Below are 23,291 nucleotides of genomic sequence, written 5' to 3'. Positions count from 1 at the left end.
GACGTCACCACAGGTCCTTTAGCCGACAGCTCATCATTAAAGAAGTAAAGAAGAGACCGGCAACCACGCGATCAAGAGGAGAAGGTGAGTTTATTTTTTTTTATTTTTTTTAACCCTCAATTGATCACCTACTAAGCATTCTGTATTCAGAATGCTATTATTTTCCCTTATAACCATGTTATAAGGGAAAATAATAACATCTACACAACACCGAACCCAAACCTGAACTTCTGTGAAGAAGTTCGGGTCTGGGTACCACAGTCGTTTTTTTATCACGCGCGTGCAAAACACATTGCTCCCGCGCGATAAAAATTGAACATCGGAACGCAATCGCAGTCAAAACTGACTGCAATTGCGTACCTAATCGCGCGGGTTTGCCACAATACACCGGGACGCATCCGAACCTAATCCGGACACGCCCGTGTGAACTCAGCCTAAGGCCCCTTTCACACGGGCGTTGCGGATTGAGGCTGGATGCGTTCAGGGTGCGTTCAGTGAAACTCGCACCACTTTGCAAGTAAGTTCAGTCAGTTTTGTCTGCGATTGCGTTCAGTTTTTTCCGCGCGGGTGCAATGCGTTTTGATGCGTTTTTCACGTGCGTGATAAAAAACGGAAGGTTTACAAACATCTCTTAGCAACCATCAGTGAAAAACGCAACGCACCCGCACTTGCTTGCGGATGCACTGCGTTTTTCACGCAGCCCCATTCACTTCTATGGGGCCAGGGCTGCGTGAAAAACGCAGAATATAGAACATGCTCCGATTTTTACGCAACGCAGAACTGATGCGTGAAAATCACCGCTCATGTACACAGACCCATTGAAATTAATGGGTCAGGATTCAGTGCGGGTGCAATGCGTTCACGTCACGTGTTGCACCCGCGTGGAAAACTCGCTTGTGTGAAAGGGGCCTAAGTCAAATCAAAATTTGGTGTGACCGCCGTTTACCTCTAAAACAGCATCATTTCTTCTAGGTGCACTTACTTGCACACAGATTTTGATGGCACTCAGCAGGAAGGTTGTTCCAAACGTCTTGGAGCACTAACCGCAGATCTGTGGATGTAGGCTTGCTCAAATCCTTCTGTCTCTTCATGTAGTCCCAGACAGACTTGATGTTGTTAGGATCCGGTCTCTCTAGGGGCCATAACTTCACTTCCAGGATTCCTTGTTCTTCTTTACACCGGGTATAGTTCTTAATGACTGTATGTTTGAGGTCATTGTCCTCCTTGCACACAAAGTTTAGTTTTTTTTGCGTTCCATATACGGAACCGTTCATTTCAATGGGTCCGCCCAAAAAATGGAATGTACTTCGTATGCATTCCGTTTTCTGTTCCGTTCAAAGATAGAACATGGCCTATTATTGCTTACAAATCACGTTCCGTGGCTCCATTCAAGTCAATGGGGCTGTAAAAAAAAAACCAAAAAAACAGAATGGATACGGAATGCATCCGTATGTCTTCCATATCTGTTCCGTTTTTGCGGAACCATTTATTGAAAATTTTATGCCCAGCCCAATTTTTCTATGTAATTACTGTATATGCCATGTTTCCTTTTGCGATCCGCAAAAAACGGAAACCAAACAGTAAAACGGAACAGCGGAACGGAAGTGGAAACACTATTGAAACAAAAAACGGATCTGCTTAAAACGGACCGCAAAACTTTGGAAAAGCTATACGGTCATGTAGGGCTGCAGCTAACGATTATTTGAATAATCGATTAGTTGTCGATAATTTCATCGATTTAATCGGGAAAAACACCAAAATGACAAAAAAAAGGGGTTTATATGATTTTACTTGAAAAATTATGTTCAAAGGCCATATTAAAACAAATTGTGAATGGCACTGTTATGGAGAGGGGGATCTGTGGATGGCACTGTTATGGAGAGGGGGATCTGTGGATGGCACTGTTATGGAGAGGGGGATCTGTGGATGGCACTGTTATGGGGAGGGGGATCTGTGGATGGCACTGTTATGGGGAGGGGGATCTGTGGATGGCACTGTTATGGAGAGGGGGATCTGTGGATGGCACTGTTATGGAGAGGGGGATCTGTGGATGGCACTGTTATGGAGAGGGGGATCTGTGGATGGCACACTATAGCATCTTATTCTATATGTGTCATCCACAGATCTCCCCCATAGCAGTGCCATATACAGATCCCCCTCCCCATAGCAGTGCCATATACAGATCCCCTCCCCATAGCAGTGCCATATACAGATCCCCCTCCCCATAGCAGTTCCATATACAGATCCCCCTCCCCATAGCAGTGCCATCCACAGATCCCCCTCCCCATAACAGTGCCATCCACAGATCCCCCTCCCCATAACAGTGCCATCCACAGATCCCCTCCCCATAACAGTGCCATCCACAGATCCCCTCCCCATAACAGTGCCATCCACAGATCCCCCTCCCCATAACAGTGCCATCCACAGATCCCCCTCCCCATAACAGTGCCATCCACAGATCCCCCTCCCCATAACAGTGCCATCCACAGATCCCCCTCCCCATAACAGTGCCATCCACAGATCCCCCTCCCCATAACAGTGCCATCCACAGATCCCCTCCCCATAACAGTGCCATCCACAGATCCCCCTCCCCATAACAGTGCCATCCACAGATCCCCCTCCCCATAACAGTGCCATCCACAGATCCCCCTCCCCATAACAGTGCCATCCACAGATCCCCCTCCCCATAACAGTGCCATCCACAGATCCCCCTCCCCATAACAGTGCCATCCACAGATCCCCCTCCCCATAACAGTGCCATCCACAGATCCCCCTCCCCATAACAGTGCCATCCACAGATCCCCTCCCCATAACAGTGCCATCCACAGATCCCCTCCCCATAACAGTGCCATCCACAGATCCCCCTCCCCATAACAGTGCCATCCACAGATCCCCTCCCCATAACAGTGCCATCCACAGATCCCCCTCCCCATAACAGTGCCATCCACAGATCCCCCTCCCCATAACAGTGCCATCCACAGATCCCCCTCCCCATAACAGTGCCATCCACAGATCCCCCTCCCCATAACAGTGCCATCCACAGATCCCCTCCCCATAACAGTGCCATCCACAGATCCCCCCTCCCCATAACAGTGCCATCCACAGATCCCCCCTCCCCATAACAGTGCATCCAAGATCCCCCTCCCCATAACAGTGCCATCCACAGATCCCCCCTCCCCATAACAGTGCCATCCACAGATCCCCCCTCCCCATAACAGTGCCATCCACAGATCCCCCCTCCCCATAACAGTGCCATCCACAGATCCCCCCTCCCCATAACAGTGCATCCACAGATCCCCCCTCCCCATAACAGTGCCATCCACAGATCCCCCCTCCCCATAACAGTTGCCATCCACAGATCCCCCCTCCCCATAACAGTGCATCCACAGATCCCCCTCCCCATAACAGTGGCCATCCACAGATCCCCCCTCCCCATAACAGTGCCATCCACAGATCCCCCTCCCCATAACAGTGCATCCACAGATCCCCCTCCCATAACAGTGCCATCCACAGATCCCCCCTCCCCATAACAGTGCCATCCACGATCCCCCCTCCCCATAACAGTGCCATCCACAGATCCCCCCTCCCCATAACAGTGCCATCCACAGATCCCCCCTCCCCATAACAGTGCCATCCACAGATCCCCCCTCCCCATAACAGTGCCATCCACAGATCCCCCCTCCCCATAACAGTGCCATCCACAGATCCCCCTCCCCATAACAGTGCCATCCACAGATCCCCCCTCCCCATAACAGTGCCATCCACAGATCCCCCCTCCCCATAACAGTGCCATCCACAGATCCCCCCTCCCCATAACAGTGCCATCCACAGATCCCCCCTCCCCATAACAGTGCCATCCACAGATCCCCCCTCCGCAGTAGACTATTCCTTAACTGGCAGTAACTTTTACTTTAAATCACTGCATCTTCTTTTACCTTACAATGAAGCTCCAGTAACAGGCAGAGCAGGCGGCGGCGTAACGTCACTTACTCACGTACTCACCGCCCGCATATCAACGAATCGGACGATTATTCGATAACGGGATTCGTTGACAACGAATCCCGTTATCTATTATCGATAACGTTGATTAATCGTTGCAGCCCTACGGTCATGTGCAACAGGCCTTAAAGGGGTTGTCCGGGTTCAGAGCTGAACCCGGACATACCCTTCTTTTCACCCAGGCAGCCCCCCTGAGCCTAGCATCGGAGCATCTCATGCTCCGATGCACTCCCGTGCCCTGCGCTAAACCGCACAGGGCACGGGCTCTTTTGTTTTCAATAACACACTGCCGGGCGGTAACTTCCGCCCGGCAGTGTGTTCGGGGACGTCACCGACTCTGAGGGGCGGGCTTTAGCTCTGCCCTAGCCGTTTTACTGGCTAGGGCACAGCTAAATCCCGCCCATCAGTGCCGGTGACGTCACCGGGGTTCCTGTCAGCCCCATGGAGAGCCCCGGTACGTCACCGGAACTCCTAAAAATGCCTTTGCCCTGCGCAATTTAGCGCAGGGCAAAGGAGAGCATCGGAGCATGAACTGCTCTGATGCTCCTGTCAGGGGGGCTGCCAGGGTGAAAATGGAGGGATGTCCGGGTTCAGCTCTGAACCCGGACAACCCCTTTAATCAGATGCCCCACTTATGATATTGGGAATGGCCTGTATTTGTCATCACTGAGGACACCATTATTCATGACTAAATCCCCGACTCCATTTACTGAAATGCAACCACAAACTTGCAAGCAACCATGCTTCACTGATGCCTCCATTTATTATACCGCTCTCCAGGTGTTTAGCGAAGAAACTGGCTTCTGTTTCAAATTGAGTCCTCCGTCCAGAGCTCCTACTGCCATTTTTCTGCACCCCAGTTTTCTATGTTTTTGTGTATAGTTGAGTGCAGAGGTCGCAATAACGCCTGTACAAGGGTCATAGACGCCTGGTCAGGCCATTTTACTCCCTGGAAAAGGACTCGTACGTACTTTTACGCATGGTCTTTTTCTAGTCAGGAGCGCTGTTTTGGAAGCTGCCAGGTTCGGCACACAAGAATCCCCGCCACTCTCCCGTGAAGCCCCTCACGGACATCTCTCTCACCAGGAGCAGCTCCAGAGTCTGGACTAAACACTACATTGTGGTTACAGGACCATGTAGCAGAGCTGTGTGTATATAGTAAACTATCTGTGCAATGAGCATGTGGTAGATCTGTGTATGTAATATGTATATAGTAGCGTCAGGTGGGCCCTGTGTATGGCAGCAGTGGTCTTATGTTTAGGCTACATTCACACGTCAGTATTTTTCTATAATCCGAATTTCGGTCCGTTTTTTGCGGATCCGTTGTTCCTGAAAATGTTACCATATGTCATCCGTTTTTTGCGGATCCGCAAAAAACGGAAACATGTATACATTTCAATAATCAAATAAAGTTGTTTGGATTTCTTTGAAAAAAATTTTTAACAAAAAAAATAAAATTTGCTATGTGTTTCCAGGAACGGATTCCGCAAAAAACGGAAGACATACGGAATGACATCCGAATGTCTTCCGTTTTTTTGCGGAACCATTGACTTTGCATTGTACCAGGATCAGATTTTTCAGGAACATAATAGGACATGTTTTATATTTAAACGGACATGCGGAACGGAACAACGGAAACGGACAGCACACATTTTCCAGGACCCATTGAAAATGAATGGGTCCTGATCTGGTCCTGATCTGTTCCGCAAAAAACGGAACAGATCAGGAAAGAAAAAACGGACGTGTGAATGGACCCTTAGTGTATGATGTTGGATAAATGTAAAATTGTCTACATTTATTTATGCATGGGAGACTAGCAATGGTTTCCCTGCAGAAATATCAGCCTCATAACCTTATGTGGGCCTATGCATTATGTATATGAATTACCAAAAAAATCATACTCCTCCTCGGCTAAAAATACTCCTCAAAATGTTATATTTTTTACTCTTCTGGAAAAAATGTAGTGCAACCTCTAGTTGAGTGGAAACAAGGCCCTGGGATTCATGTTCGAAATGTATTAACAGTTTTTGGTTGTGGTCACACCTGCTCCTAAGGGTGCTTTCACGTAAAGACTTCCTCCATGTTATTTGCTAAAGCAGAATGTCTCCATTGAGCATTCATTTCTATAGTGGATGTAATTCACACAAAAATCCGCCTCAAAATTCACAATGAAATCTACATCCTAATCTTATTCTGCCGATTTTTCTGCCAAGTATGAAGGCACCCTAAAACTGCCCATACACGAGGCGGTCTGGCAGCAGGATCCACATGAGAATCTGCACTAGTCGCCAAGTCGCACCTATATATAATAAACATATCGCATGTACAGGGTCTGCGGATCCCGCTGCCAGTCTGCATCATGTTTTTGCAGCTTTAAAGAGTGGCCCATACCTGCCCGGCCCCGACCCAGGGTGGGGGTGATCCTCGCCTGATCCCAGCCACTGGATCCGGTCGGTAGGGCCTCCTGGGGCGGCAATTCCGCCCCTCACATGTGCCGAGGACAACATCCGCCGATGGAGGCACATGTGAATGCTGCTGCCAATTACAGGCCGCAGCAGTGACCTGTTCCCCCTGTGTCACGCCTGATGTTCCCCCTGTGTCACGTGTTGACTGATGTTGTCGTGGGAGCACAACTGACCGGATCCGGCAGTGAGGATCAGATGAGCATCACTCCCACCCTGGGTCGGGCAGGTCTGGGCCACTTCAGCAATTGGCATTTATCATGTAGAGAAAGTTAATACAAGGCACTTACTAATGGATTGTGATTGCCAGGATGGGAGCTGTCTATATTAGCAGTGTATAATGTGATGGAAAAATGAATCAAGCCAGTAACGGAGGCAATATGGACAATCAAAATACATTAGTAAGTGACTTGTATTAAAAGGGTTGTCCGGTTTCGGAGCTGAACCCGGACATATCCCCCCCTTCTCCCAGGTAGCCCCTCTGAGTGGGACATCGGAGCACTCCACCCTGAGGATCTGCCTGAAGAAGGGGTTATGTCTGGGTTCCGAGAGGAACCCCCTTAACTTTGTCCACATGATAAATGCTGAAAATGAGGCAATCCTTTTAAGCCAACAGTATTTTGTCCTTCCCTTCTGTTATAGTAATGCTCATTGATGTCTGCATGTTCCCCATAATCCTGTGAATTGTTTAGGGGCACGTAAGACCCCTCACAAAACTGTAGCTTCCTGTGATAATCCTCAGACAAAGGAATGACCCGGTCTTATGGTGGTTATTATGGTGGGTGTTACCAGTGCTGTCAGTGATGCAAAAAGAGACCTCATAAACTGCTATACAATGCATGACTTGTCCTCTTTCCAAAGGCCCCATACACGTCAGTGTATTGTCTGCTGAACCTGCCGAGAATTTGGTTTTGGTTGACAATATACAGTATTGTGTAGGGGGAGAGCTTTCCTGAATCCCGACTCTCCCGTGACAGGAGAGGAGGAGTGGGTGAACTGCATTTTTTATTTCTTTTATCTTCCAGGAGATAATACGCCTCTATGCATGTTGGCACGTGTGCAGATGATTGTGTCAGTGCTGTGTGGTAATGCTGCTGATGACGGGTTTTCTGCCGATGTGATTTTATTTTAGACCATTTGGGGCTTGTACTAAATTTTCCCACAGTTACTAGGGCCTGACACAACCCCTTTTAGGCATGCAAACCTAAAGGATTAAAGGGAACCTGTCACCGGGATTTTGGGTATAGAGCTGAGGCCATGGGTTGCTAGATGGCCGCTAGCACATCCGCAATACCCAGTCCCCATAGCTCTGTGTGCTTTTATTGTGTAAAAAAAACTGATTTGATACATATACAAATTATCCTGAGATGAGTCCTGTCCCTGACTCATCTCACGTACAGGACTCATCTCAGGTTAATTTGCATGTGTATCAAATAGTTGTTTTTTTTACACAATAAAAGCACACAGAGCTATAGGGACTGGATATTGCGGATGTGCTAGCGGCCATCTAGCAACCCATGTCCTCAGCTTTATACACAAAATCCCGGTGACAGGTTCCCTTTAAATCCATATGTTTTTCATTATGGGTGAAAAAAATCATATATTTTTTTTTCCATAAAGTAACTTTGCGGCCTGCGCTGCAAATCTGATAGTTAAATAAAATCCGTATACACAAAATCCTGGTGACAAGTTCCCTTTAAGGGTGTTATGTAGGACATTATGCTGAAAATTATGCTATTAAAATGTTTATTACATATTACAATCTATATGTGAATCTTTTCTATGTATTTTAATTTATTTTAATAAATGGGTGGATGGTTTTGTGGATATAATTATTTAGCTGCTCCATGTATTTGATTTCTTGTCCTTTAACATTCTCTAGACTTTTATCACAGCAATGTCTTGCTTAACATTTTCAGTCAGACCATCACTGTGACTACCAGAGACTCCCCCCCCGTAGTGACACCACACATTACTCATCAGTGCAATACTCTTCTGTGGGCATCGTCATCGAGGCCTATCAAGAGAACGATAGAGGACTACCTTCCCCTCACAACAGCAGTAAATTTACAAAAGGATTACCTGTCTGTATAGGCAGTCTTACCATTTATGTTGACTGCTATATAACAGTGTGTTCTATGATTATGGGGGCCAGTGTTTGGTGTAAAAAAGTTGCAAGACCTCTTTTGCAGATTTTTTAATGCTCATGTGACATTTTGTCGCACGCTTTTTGCACTGCCCTAGACATTGGGAAGCAAAGGGTGCCAGGCCATTGGTCCCGGCAACTTCACTAACATATATTTCCTGGAAAGGGGTATAAATGACGATTGAAATGTTCTCCAGTCAGGGAGTCTCAATCTAGGCACACGGACTGTCGAAGGGTGCCCCTAATTTATGGCGAGGCGTACGCCTTTGTGGTGGAAGCATCCCTTTAGGGCTCATGCTCACAAACGTATGCGCTCAGTTTCCATATTCCGGACCGCATATGCGGATCCGCAATAAACTGACACCGTTCCGTGTGCATTTCCGGAGATGCGGAACGGAAGCACAGAACGGAACCCCACGGAAGCACTACGAAGTGCTTCTGTGGGGTTCCGTTCCGCAAAAAGAGAGAACATGTTCTATCTTTTTGCGGAACGGAGGGATGCGGACCCATTCAAGTTGAATCGGTCTGGATCCGTCCCGGAGCCTGCACAAACGTTCTCCGTGCATTGGGGACCGCAAATTGAGGTGCCCCATGCACGGAACAGAACCCATACGTTCGTGTGCATGAGCCCTTAGAAGCACCACACTTTACATTGAGATTTCACTCTATATTACAAGCCTTACTATTATATTGTGTCTTCATGTTACACGCAGCTTCTGTTACATTTCCTTGAGGTCACCCAAGTAGTAAGTGGAACCAGTCGTTTCCAGTGTAGAAAATTACACTGCGCAGAGTGGCTGTGCTATTTTTAGTCAGCTTCCACAAAATGGCTTCCTGAGTACAGTATGTTCAATGGTTGTGTAGAAGGTGTGGTGTTCTCACAGTTTGTTTTTGTCTTTGGTGGGAAGCAGCTGGGCTTTCCCTCATCTGTGCATGTAATGTATTACACTGCCCCATCAGTTACAGAAATCCTGCTGAAGGAAGGAGCAGCATTTGATGCTGGTTTCAGGAGACACAACACATCCTTACCTGTATTATCTTTAGTATTGATTTGTGTACTGAATGTTTTACTTCTACAAGGTTTTTAAAGCATCTGTCAGGAGATTTGTACCTATAAAACTAGCTGACCTGTTACATGTGCGCTTGGAGCTGAAGGCCTCAGTGTTGGTCCCATGTTCATATGTGCCCAGATTACTGAGAAAAATTGTTATATATTTAATGTGCAAATGAGCCTCTAGGAGCAATGGGGGCGTTGCCATTACACCTAGAGGCTCTGTTTTCTCTGCAGCTGCTGCAGTCAAAGTGGAGAAAGTGTGGCAGTTGTATGTAGCACTGAAAGGTAGGAAATGGCGTAGTCACTACACTATGCGCCCTCGGTGTGGGTAGCTTACAGGAGCGGACAGGTTGCCTTTAAAGGGAATCTGTCCCCTATTTCTACCACCTGTAACCAATGCACTTTAGTTCCCTTAAACGGCATTCGAACAATACCTTTTTAGCTTTATTGCCATTTCTCACCTCCAGAAAATGAGGCCCATAGAGCCCAGCAGGGCCATATCAATATTTCAAAGAGCCCGAGCCCACCAGTACCTCCCCCTTAGCACACATATTGAAATCTCGCACAAACCGGGGCCGAGGGGACAGTTGTGAGCGCAAGGGGGAGGTACTGAAGGCAATTGAAGAGGCGGGCTTGGCCTCTGAAATATTGATAATGCTCTGCTGGGCTCTATGGGCCTCATTTACATATCATCCAAAGCTTATTTTCTGGAGGGGAGAAACGGTGATGAATCTAACAAAGCTATGGTTTGAATCTCTGTGAAGGAACAATATTTTTATTTATTTGATGCACTTATGTAGCGCTACTATATTACACAACGCTTTACAGACATTAGCATCAAGCTGTCCTCAATGGAGCTCACAATCTAAGGTCCTTATCAGTATGTCTTTGGAGTGTGGGAGAAAACCGGATTACCCGGAGGAAACCCACGTAGAGAAGATACAAACTCCATGCAGATGTTGTCCTTGGTCGGATTTGATTCTAGGACCCCCCCAGCAAGGCACCAGTGCTAACCACTGAGCCACCATTGATTACAGGTGGTTGACCATATTCACCTAGAATAAAAAACCCTCAGACCCACACGTGTGTGGCAGATAGCACTGAGACGACCACTTCCAGAATGTGGCCATAAACAGCTGATTGGCCACAGCTTCCCTTGGTGAAGTATTACATGGCGGTCATACAGATAAATTGCCATCCATGTAATTTAATGGTGGCTTGAGCATGTCACAATGGGAGCTGCTGTCATGAACCCTAGCCATGGAGCATGCACTTTGTATGGCTCCATTACAGACTGGGTTAAAGGGGTTGTCCGGGTTCAGAGCTGAACCCGGACATACCCTTATTTTCACCCCGGCAGCCCTCCTGAGCCTGGCATCGGAGCATCTCATGCTCCGATGCGCTCCCGTGCCCTGCGCTAGATCGCGCAGGGCACAGGCTCTTGTGTTTTCAATAACACACTGCCGGGCGGTAACTTCCGCCCAGCAGTGTGTTCGGTGACGTCACCGGCTCTGAGGGGCGGGCTTTAGCTCTGCCCTAGCCGTTTTACTGGCTAGGGCAGAGCCAAATCCCGCCCATCAGTGCCGGTGACGTCACCGGGCTGCCTGTCAGCCCCATAGAGAGCCCCGGTACGTCACTGGAACTCAGAAAAATGCCTTTGCCCTGCGCGATTTAGCGCAGGGCAAAGGAGAGCATCGGAGCATGAACTGCTCCGATGCTCATGTCAGGGGGGCTGCCTGGGTGAAAATGGAGGTATGTCCAGGTTCAGCTCTGAACCTGGACAACCCCTTTAAGTAAATCTCATAGTCTATAGAGGACAAAGAAGCGACTTTACAGTACTGTACAGTCAGTTCATTCACTGACATAGAAGCAGGGGGCTTCTAACATCTGTTCCTCCTCCTACAGAATAATGGACACTTCAGTAAGTGTGTTTGAGTCTGGAAGCAGAAGGTGAAATGTTTTGGGGAGGACTGTCTATGGGAGTGCCTGATCCCGGGACACTGCCCGCCGGCCTCCAGCTCAGTAATCCGACCCCAGCACTTCTGACTACATTTAGCTTGTTTCTCATATAGTCAGATGTTGGAAAACCTGCCATCTGCTCACTGCTATATCAAGCAAACATCTGGACTGGCAGCATCTCTATACTGTATATATGTTTGGTACGGAAAACCTATTGGTTTTGAAGCTTTAGGTCTGGTCTAAGCTGCTTGTTTCTGGGCAGCAGATTGTGCCATGTGAACAGTGATCTGCTGCCCAGAAACAATGAATCTGTATGAGGATGAATGAGAGCAGCATGTAATTGCAGATCTTTACCTCCACTGATGAGCTGGCAGTTATCAGGAAGCATCCATCCTGATAATTGTGTGTTCACCCACGTGGCTCCTGCTCCCCTCATGGCCGCCGCTGCATCTCTGCGTCGTGCAGATCAAAACATACGGGGACGAGCCTCCCTACTGTCACCTGCAATGCTAGAAAACATGACGCCCATGTGAAAGAGGCCTAACTCTTTTAAGGCTCTTTTACACTGCCTGATTTTCGAGCAGATAATCGGGGATGAACGTTCCTGATAATTTACATGTGAACGAGCAAAACACTTGTTCATCCGCTGAAACAATCGTTAATGCAGACACCGCAATCATCGTTTGTGGGCAGCAGATTGTCCTGTCTAAACAGCGATCTGCTGCCCAGAAACAATGGGGTCATTTATCAAACTGGTGTAAAGTAGAACTGGCCTAGTTGCCCATAGCAACCAATCAGATTGCTCCTTTCATTTTCCAAAGGAGCTGTCAAAATTGAATGTTTACACCAGTTTGATAAATGACCCCCAATGAATCTGTATGGGGATGAGCGATGGCAGTAGCCATTGCTCTTCCCCATACAGTTAAGGTGATTGCTGCATGTAACTAGGGCTTTCGCCTCCACTCACAAGTGGGCAGTTGTCAGTAAAAAAAAATGTTTTCCTCCCAGCAATCGCCTGCTCCATTGGGCCATGTAAAGGGGTCCCTAGACTCCAAAAGACTTAGGACAATTGTGGTTTTTATGCATGTGCTCTTCTCTGTGCTTGTAGTGGAAGATATAATGTGACCCTTTCAGGTTGAACGTAGTGTCTGAGCTGCAGGCAGGGTGTTATAGAGCAGGAGGAGCTGAGCAGACTGATATATAGTTTTATAGGAAAAGATTCAGGATAACTTGTATTTTATACATTTATATTCCTGCTCATTCTGGGCTGTGAAGTCAAGGAGGCGGTCCTATCAGTGATTGACAGCTGTCTCTGTATACACAGTCATAGAGGGAAGGCTGTCAATGAGGCAGTCCTATCGGTGATTGACAGCCTTCCCTCTATGACTGTGTATACAGAGACAGCTGTCAATCACTGGTAGGACCGCCTCCTGGACTTCACAGCCCATAATGAGCAGGAATATAAATGTATAAAATACAAGTTATCCTGAATCTTTTCCTATAAACCTATAATCAGTCTGATCAGCTCCTGCTCTATAACCTGCGGCCTGTAGCTTACTCAGCATTTTTATGGTGACAGGTTCCCTGTAATTGTAGGTTACACTGTGGATGTGCCGCCTTATTAGTGTCTTGGTTGTACACTATAGAAACAACTACGTGCTAGAAGCGCTATAGCTGGCTGCCGGTATTTCATTCAACTTAATATTCCGGAATTCTGGTCGATCTATTAAAGAGGACCTGTCACCACTCCTGACATGTTTTAATAGCTTCATGCATTCCCCAAGTAATAACCGTTCTGGAGCATCTATTCTTACGACTCTGTTGTGCCGTTCCTTTATTATTTGCACTATAAGTTATGACTGAATTGCTAGCAGTCTGCAGTAAGGGTACAAAGGGGTGGTAACTAGTTGGGGGCTGTTCCTGCACAGTCTGACAATGGCAGCACTGATTGGCTAGAGTGAGTCAGTGCAGGTACCCCCCCCCCCCAACTTGTTACCTCCCCTCTGTACCCTTACTGCAGACTGCTAGCAATTTGTTCATACTTCTAGTAGAAATAATAAAGGAATGGCACATCATAGAGCCGTAAGAATACATGCTCCAGAATTGTTATTACATGGGGAGTGCATGACGCTATTAAAACAGGAATGTCAGGAGCGGTGTAAGGTCCTCTTTAATGACACCCAGCATGACTATGTGATCGACAAATGGTCTGAAGATAAACCCGTGCCTGCATATTAAGAAATTGTGTGCACATCTATCTTCTGAATCACTGGTCCAGATTGTGGACTCTGAGCCTCGATTTGTCTACAATGTTGTGGTGTTAAATGTTGCATCTTGTGTTTTACACAGTTGTTTTACTGCGCACAATGAGGGGACGTGGCTTAGCAGCAAAGGAGCCGTAACCTAAAATTACTTTTTTGCCAAAATTTCAGTTTTTAAGAAGGCAAGTGTGGTGTCAGTCGCAGCTTATTGTGGCCGTTTTTGAGCCGTAGCCAGAAGTGGATCATGCAGGATGCAGAAGAAGAAGCCCTTCTTTTAAGTTCCCATTCATTTTGAATACATTTTTGGCTTTGGCTCAAAAGACTGCATCAAAAAATGCCACAAAAACTGCAGTTTTTTATTTCCCCAAAAAATTTGTGTGAAACCACCAGTATGAAAACTAATAGCTGCCCTGAACCTTTAGATAGGAAGTCTATACAGTAGATTCGCCAGATTTATCATACAGCCTGGGCCACTGTGATAATTCTGGAACATTTATAGACTTCCTCATGCAGACGACTGTCTCCGTATTTTGGTCCGCAAACTATGGATCTGGAAAATATGGAGGCCTTCCATGTGCGATATGCACCTTATCTTATTTTTATTTACTCCCATTACTAGAATACTTGTCCACTACTGAGACTTGAATAGGACATGTTCCATAATTTGTGAAATTGACATACGAATGCAGACAGCACACTGTTGACATGTAAAGATGCAGATTGGACGCAGATGCAAAATATAGTCGTGTGCATGAGGCCTAACTGATTGTAAATCTAGGCTAGTCTCTTTATGAGCATGTCCACCTGCGATGGAGCAGAAGAGGCCTGCAGACTGCCACTAGACACACTCTTTTATGGCAGCCTTTTTCTGCTGCTTGTGGGTAGACCACTGTAAGGCCTCTTTCATACGAACGATACGAATTGGCTCAGGAAGCGTTCAGGGTGCGTTCAGTGAAACTCGCACCATTTTGCAAGAAAGTTCAGTCAGTTTTGTCTGTGATTGAGTTCATTAGTTCTTTTTTTTTTTTTCGCGCTGGTGCAATGCATTATTTTACGCGTGTGAAAAAAACCCTGAAGGTTTACAAACATCTGCTAGCAACCATCAGTGAAAAACATCCGGATTAGGGCTTGTTCACACAAACGTATGTGTTCCGTTTCCGTATTGCAGACCGCATTCACTTCAATGGGTCCGCAAATCCAGAGATGCGGAACGGAATGCTACGGAAACACTACGGAGTGCTTCCATGGCATTCCGTTCCGTACTTCCATTTCGCAAAAAGATAGAACTTGCTGTTTCTTTTTCCGGAACGGAGCCTGCACAAACGTTATCTGTGCTTTGGGGACCGCAAATTGTGGTGCCCAATGCACGGAACGGAACACATACGTTCATGTGAACAAGCCCTAACAATGCGGGTTTTTTTTGTTTGTTTTTTTACTGAAGCCCCCATTCACTTCTATGGGGCCAGGGCTGCGTGAAAAACGCTTAATATAGAACATGCTGTGATTCTCGTGCAACGCAAAAGTGATCAGTAAAAAAAAAACCACAGACCCATTGAAATGAATGTCAGGATTCGGTGCGGGTGCTATTCGTTCACGTCATGCATTGCACCCGCGCGGAAAACTCGCTTGTGTGAAAGAGGCCTAAAAGGCGACATGTTTTCTGTTGACAGGCTCATTTTGCACCACATTTTATGTATCTAATAATAAAAATTCCACAAAATAATTCTGTGTTTCTTTCCTGTACAGGACATGGAAAAACTTCAAGAGATGCCGCCTCAGTGCGGGCTACGCATCCTATTCCAGCAGCATGTGGCATATACTATTTTGAAGTGAAAATTATTAGTAAGGGGAGAGATGGGTAAGTACCGGTATTCTGTAACTAATTCTCTGGAAATAATGATAGTAATTCAGAACCATTGTGTTACTGAAAGAGAACATGTTGCCATAAAATGCAGTGCAGTCTGCAGGCAGCAGGTTATAGAGCAGGAGGAGCTGAGCAGATTGATAGTTTTGTGGGAAAAGATTCAGCGAGCTTGAATTTTTTATTTTTACCTTTAAAAAATCTCTAGAGTTCTGTTGTACACAGAGGCGGTGATATCAATGACTAATAGCATTCTCTGTGTAAGTGTGTATACAGAGAGAGTGGCCAGTCACTGGTAATACCTCCCCTGTGTACAGCCGACCTCAGAAAAAGCAGAGACCTAACTGTACAGCTTATAAGGTTTGCTGAGTCATTTCCCACAAAACTACTGTATACATCAATCTGCCCTGTTCCTCCTGCTCTGTAACATGCTGCCTGCACTGCATTTCGTGGTGACAGGTCCTCTTTAAGGTTACCTGCACATATTGCTGAATACGTGCGTTCCAGCAAAGTGATCGGGATTTGACAAATCTCATGTACACTTAGCTTTTTCTTCTGTGCGGAAATTGTTCTGTCATGTGGCATTTGTTTGTGCAGATTTCAGCCTTTGTAATTCAAGGGTGAGATCTGCGGCAAAACGATATACAAATCCACAAGTAACCCATGCAGATTTGGTGCAGAAACGCAGAGAAATCTGCACTGAATTTCTGATTTGAGACTCGCACCTATCTACACGTACCATAAGGATACATGCAGATGGGTGCAGAGTTTTAAATAAAGTTTCCATGATTTCTCTTTGTTTCCGTACCAAATCCACACCACAATCTGCACGTGTTACTTGCGGATTTTGTTGTGGTTTTGCCCCAATCTCGCCTTTTTGCATTGCAAAGGGTGAAATCTGCACCAAAATCCGCCAAAACAATTGACATGTTGTGGATTTTAAAGTCAGGTCAGTTTCCAGAAAGAAAAAATAAGCAAAGTGTACATGAGATTTGTCAAATCTTATTCACATTGCTAGGAGTGTATTAGGCTGGATTTGTTCCCACACTAAAAGCCGTGCATAATCTGTAACATGTACAGCTAGCCCAAAGGAGTGGTTTCATTATAGGCAAGCCATTACGTAGCTGTGCTGCCTCAGTGATCAGCGGAGTCTGCCGGGGGAATGTTCTACAGTGGCCATTCACATGAATGATGAGACATTCCGTATAATAAAAAAATAATTCAGAATTTTAATTTTCCATGATTTTTTTTTATATTTTCAGCCCGAATCATGGACGTGTGCTGCCCGTTGTCGTACTGCGGACCGCATTTGCGGATCCGCAATACACGGGCACCGTTCTGTGTGCATTCTGCATCACGGATGCGGACCCATTCACTTCAGTGGGTCAGCAAATCCGGAGATACGGAACACTACGGAAGCACTACGGTGTGCTTTCTGGGGTTCAAGTGAATGGGTCCCCGATCCCTATGCGGCTGGGCCACAGTCAGTGCCCGTGCATTGCGGACTGCAATTTGAACGAGCCCTTAATATAAAATATTCCTCTGAATTGTGATTTAAAGGCATATTATGGCATATTGATGGGATCTGCTATAAATGTCCAATAGGTGAGGGTTGCACTTTTGGGGCCTGCTCCTATCAAGGATGGGACCCAGAAGTGAGTGGGGAGCAAGCCACGCATGTGTGACCACTTCCAAAAGTGCTCAGCTAGCACTCTGTTATTTTTGGAAGTCCCATAGCGGTGACTGCGCGGCACGCTCTTCATTCACTTCAGGGCCTGTTTCTTGAGACAGGTGCTCCTATCACACATTTATGGCATGTCCTATCAATATGCTATAGGTGTCCCTGATAGGAACACCCCTTTTAATTATTTTTTTTAGTTATACCTGTATGCTCTCTCAAAAATAAATGGCAGGTGACCATTATTGTTCCGGTAGAGGCTGTCATCTAGTTCTCCCTAACACTGCTGACCAGACTCCTATTCTGTGTCATAAGCTAGTACATACTGGGGGAGATTTATCAAACTGGTGTAAAGTAGAACTGGCTTAGTTGCTCAGAGGTTCCACCTTTCATTTTCTAAAGGAGCTGTGAAAAATGAAAGTTTAGAATCTGGTTGCTATGGGCAACTAAGCCAGTTCTACTTCACACCAGTTTGATCAATCTCCCCCACTGTATTCCACTTCTAGCTTATTGGTTGAGATCACCAGAGTCCTTTTGCAAGAATAGGCGTTTGATCCTGTTCTACCAATCAAAGGGACGTTTCCTATTGCATTTTGAATCCTAGCCCTGCATTGTAGTGGGTTGTGTGCATTCAGTGAGTACTACTCTATCTACTATTGATGTCTTCATGACTGATTTTCTTTAATGAATCTTTGTAATGGTGCAATGTCCTCTGTCAGTTCCTGTCTTCAGCAGGATCCTGCGTCTTAAGCTAGCTTTTGTTCCAAGTGATGAGATTTCATAAAAAAAAAGTGCGCTACACAATAAATACTGGTAAATGGAATTGCATAGCTCCTAACATAAAAGGGTTGTCTCACTTCAGCAAATGGTATTTATCATGTAGAGAAAGTTTAATACAAGGCACTTACCGTACTAATGGATTGTGATCGTCCATATTGCCTCCTCTGCAGACTGGATTCATTTTTTCCGTCACCTTACACACTGCTCGTGTCTATGGTTAGAACCATCCTGTAATCCAGCAGTGGTGGCCGTGCTTGCACAATATAGGGAAAGTGCCAGCCTCTCTGGTGGGAATGCGCATAGACCGACACTTTTTTTTTTTTTCTATAGTGTGCAAGCACAACCCCCTTTTAATGGATTGCAGGGTGGTCGTAAACCCCTGGTTATGAGCAGTGTATAATGTGATGGAAAAATGAATCCAGCCAGCAAAGGAGGCAATATGGACAATCCTAATACATTAGTAAGTCCCTTGTATTAATTTTATCTACAAGATAAATGCCATTTTCAGAAGTGAGACAACCCCTTTAAGGCTGAAGAATGTGGCAGGGGTGTGGAGATTCCAAAAAATAGTAGCATATCAGTATAATCTTTACACTTTATTTTTTTTTCTTTTATACAGTAGTATTTCAATAAGTATACAAGGAAAAAAAGTGATAATAACACGTAAAAAAACAGTACAGAATTGGGGAAAGTACAGTAGAAAAATATGTTCTTAATAAACCCCCAGATCCTAGGGTGAACAGGGAACAATCAGATATGAAGCAGAACTGGGGTTTTCTATATTGAATTGTAGAATTAAAGCAGTTGTGCAGCCAGTACGTACTGATGACACATCCTCAGGATAGGTGATTAATATCTGATCGTTGGGGGTCCGACCCCAGGCATCCCCACCGATAAGCAGTTTGAGGAGGAGGCCGCGCTTGTACGAACACTGCTTCCTCTTCAAGATTACACTACATGTTTTCTCGCTTGCAGCGGCAGCGCAATGTAATTACAAGTGCTGGTCCCCTTCAAGTGCTTGTAATTACACTGCGCCTCCGAGAGGATGAGCAGTGTAATCTTGAAGAGGAAGTGGTGCTCGTACCAGTGCCGCTGATTGGTGGGGGTGCTGGGAGTCGAACCCAGCGATCACATATTGATCACCTATACCCGAGGATAGTTCATCAATATGTACAAGCCCTTTAAACAGACCAACTTTTTGTGGCTTGTCATGTCCCAAGGCGTGTTAAAAAGTTGTATTTTGACTCCTATGGGACCACTTCCATATGGTAAAGTTAGTGAGATGGTTCCCTTTCCGTGGGAGACCTCCTCTTTGCATATTGCATTCCCATGGTGTGTTGACAACAAGTGTCTGTACCATGGATCACCTCCAGTAAAGTCTCTCTTTAGGGTCCATTCACACGTCCGCAAAATGGGTCAGCATCAACAGGTGCGGACCCATTCATTTTTAATGGGGCCGAAATGTGCTGTCGAGAGCCGCACTTCCAGATCCGCACTTCCGTTCCGCAGAAAAATAGAACATGCCTATTCTTGCCCGCAATTGGGGACAAGAAAAGGCATTTTCTATAGAGTGCCGGCGATGTGCGGTCCGCAAAATGCGGAACGCACACTGCCGGTGTCTGTGTCTTGCTGATCCACAAAACACATACGGACGTGTGAGTGGACCCTAAAGGACAGCCCTAAGCTGGTTGAACAAACAATAGAGACAGAGAATAAAGGAATTAATATGAGGGGGTGGAGGGCACTATTACCTACAACAGGGTAAGTATGGCCAAGGTTAATCCATGGTGGTAGCACATCAGCTAGATGGGTAACACTATTCATTTTCAGCTGTAAATCTGGTCTAAGAAGCCGGTAGAAATGATTGCTGTGTGGCTATAAACTGTTTTCTAGCACATAAACTTTAGATTAGGCAGTACTTGTGTCTGCGGGCACTCCAGGTAATAACTAGGCTCTGTGCTATGTGCCTATCACTAGGAGCCAGAAACAGAGTTGCACTGTCACCCTGATAATGACCTGGCTGCGTTCCTCTAGATATGTATGCCACCCTGGGGCCGCCACGTTTCACATTCTGACTAAATGTCCAGTTTTACTTCTATTAAAATGTAAAGTCTGCTCCATTAAAACTGCTGCAGACTGCCCCCGGCCCCCATTCTAGTGATCAGTGGGGGCCCCAGCGATCAGACATTTATCGCCATAAATGCCAATTATAGGACAACCCTTTTAAAGGAGTTGTACACCTTTTTTCAATATTTTTAAAAAAAATTGCTTTATGCATCTAAAATAGCTGCTTATTTTTAATGTTCTACAGTTTTGTATATTTAGCAGATCTATGTGTCTCCATGGCAACAGACTACAGACCAGCCCTGTGTAGTCTGATCCTGCCGTCACGTGTTGCTCCACTCCATCTGTCCCCTCTACTGTATTTAGGTTAGCAAGGAGAGGGGACAGATGGAACAGAGTGACACATGACGGCAGGATCAGACTACACAGAATATGTATAATCTGCAGGTCTGTATAGGAAATGACAACACAAAACCATAGGATAGATATATATATATATATATATATATATATATATATAGATAGAGATATATATATATATATATATATATATATATATATATATATATATATATATATATAGATAGATAGAGATATATATATATATACAGGTCCTTCTAAAAAAATTAGCATATTGTGATAAAGTTCATTATTTTCTGTAATGTACTGATAAACATTAGACTTTCATATATTTTAGATTCATTACACACCAACTGAAGTAGTTCAAGCCTTTTATTGTTTTAATATTGATGATTTTGGCATACAGCTCATGAAAACCCAAAATTGCTATCTCAAAAAATTAGCATATCATGAAAAGGTTCTCTAAACGAGCTATTAACCTAATCATCTGAATCAACTAATTAACTCTAAACACCTGCAAAAGATTCCTGAGGCTTTTAAAAACTCCCAGCCTGGTTCATTACTCAAAACCGCAATCATGGGTAAGACTGCCGACCTGACTGCTGTCCAGAAGGCCATCATTGACACCCTCAAGCAAGAGGGTAAGACACAGAAAGAAATTTCTGAACGAATAGGCTGTTCCCAGAGTGCTGTATCAAGGCACCTCAGTGGGAAGTCTGTGGGAAGGAAAAAGTGTGGCAGAAAACGCTGCACAACGAGAAGAGGTGATCGGACCCTGAGGAAGATTGTGGAGAAGGACCGATTCCAGACCTTGGGGGACCTGCGGAAGCAGTGGACTGAGTCTGGAGTAGAAACATCCAGAGCCACCGTGTACAGGCGTGTGCAGGAAATGGGCTACAGGTGCCGCATTCCCCAGGTCAAGCCAATTTTGAACCAGAAACAGCGGCAGAAGCGCCTGACCTGGGCTACAGAGAAGCAGCACTGGACTGTTGCATGTCATTCGGAAATCAAGGTGCCAGAGTCTGGAGGAAGACTGGGGAGAGGGAAATGCCAAAATGCCTGAAGTCCAGTGTCAAGTACCCACAGTCAGTGATGGTCTGGGGTGCCATGTCAGCTGCTGGTGTTGGTCCACTGTGTTTTATCAAGGGCAGGGTCAATGCAGCTAGCTATCAGGAGATTTTGGAGCACTTCATGCTTCCATCTGATGAAAAGCTTTATGGAGATGAAGATTTCATTTTTCAGCACGACCTGGCACCTGCTCACAGTGCAAAAACCACTGGTAAATGGTTTACTGACCATGGTATTACTGTGCTCAATTGGCCTGCCAACTCTCCTGACCTGAACCCCATAGAGAATCTGTGGGATATTGGGAAGAGAAAGTTGAGAGACGCAAGACCCAACACTCTGGATGAGCTTAAGGCCGCTATCGAAGCATCCTGGGCCTCCATAACACCTCAGCAGTGCCACAGGCTGATTGCCTCCATGCCACGCCGCATTGAAGCAGTAATTTCTGCCAAAGGATTCCCGACCAAGTATTGAGTGCATAACTGAACATAATTATTTGAAGGTTGACTTTTTTTGTATTAAAAACACTTTTCTTTTATTGGTCGGATGAAATATGCTAATTTTTTTAGATAGGAATTTTGGGTTTTCATGAGCTGTATGCCAAAATCATCAATATTAAAACAATAAAAGGCTTGAACTACTTCAGTTGGTGTGTAATGAATCTAAAATATATGAAAGTCTAATGTTTATCAGTACATTACAGAAAATAATGAACTTTATCACAATATGCTAATTTTTTGAGAAGGACCTGTATATCTCTCTCTCTATATATATATATATATATATATATATATATATATATATATATATATATATATATATATATATATATATATATATATAATCTATTACCAAGACTATGTGCAAAGGTGCTTATTTTTTTATTTTAGATGCATTAGTTGAATGCCAAGTAGTTGCACAGATAAGAAAACCTTGAAGTTGCAGCTGCCTATCTTCTGGTTTTATTCTGTGCCGCAGAGTTCATTGTAGTTAACTTTTCATACTGTTGATTCTTTTAGGGTACTTTCACACTAGTGTTTTTCTTTTCCGGTATTGAGTTCCGTCCTAGGGGCTCAATACCCGAAGAAAACTGATCAGTTTTATCCTAATGCATTCTGAATGAAGAGCAATCCACTTAGGATGCATCAGGATGTCATCAGTTCAGTCCCTCTTACGTTTTTTGGCCGGAGAAAACACCGCAGCATGCTGCATTTTTCTCCCCGGCCAAAAATCCTGAACACTTGCCGTATCCATTGAAATGTATTAGTGCCGGATCCGGCATTAAAATTGCCGCATTGACGGATCCGTTCTTCCGGTCCACACATGTGCAGGCCTTTTAAATCTTTGAAAAAAATAAATGCCGGATCCGTTTTTCCGGATGACACCAGAAACATAGAATGTGTCGGCAGATAAGAACCATTTGGCCCATCTAGTCTGCCCAGAGAGACTGATCCGGTATTTCAATGCATTTGTCAGATGGATCCGCATCCGGATCTGTCTGACAAATGCCATCCGTTTGCGTGCGGATTCCCAGATCTGACTGCCTGCCGGAATCCTCTGCCTCAAGTGTGAAAGTACCCTTATGTAGCATGTCTTAAAGGA

At 45.3% G+C, this 23,291-nt stretch overlaps 1 protein-coding gene across 1 annotated transcript in view; it reads left to right on the top strand.

The window, feature by feature from the left end:
- The window catches only part of RANBP9 (RAN binding protein 9), a 58,249-nt gene that overhangs the window by 14,448 nt on the left and 20,510 nt on the right, over positions 1-23,291 (top strand). The window contains exon 2 of the mRNA XM_044293133.1: positions 15,628-15,739. Within this exon, the coding sequence (XP_044149068.1) occupies positions 15,628-15,739 (112 nt within the window). The remainder of the gene's footprint in view (positions 1-15,627; positions 15,740-23,291) is intronic.

The sequence above is a fragment of the Bufo gargarizans genome, chromosome 5, assembly GCF_014858855.1.
Source record: "Bufo gargarizans isolate SCDJY-AF-19 chromosome 5, ASM1485885v1, whole genome shotgun sequence".
Classification (NCBI taxonomy): Eukaryota; Metazoa; Chordata; class Amphibia; order Anura; family Bufonidae; genus Bufo; species Bufo gargarizans.
The sequence above is the reverse complement of the archived record's forward strand: the minus strand, read 5'-3'. Positions and strand labels throughout refer to the sequence as shown.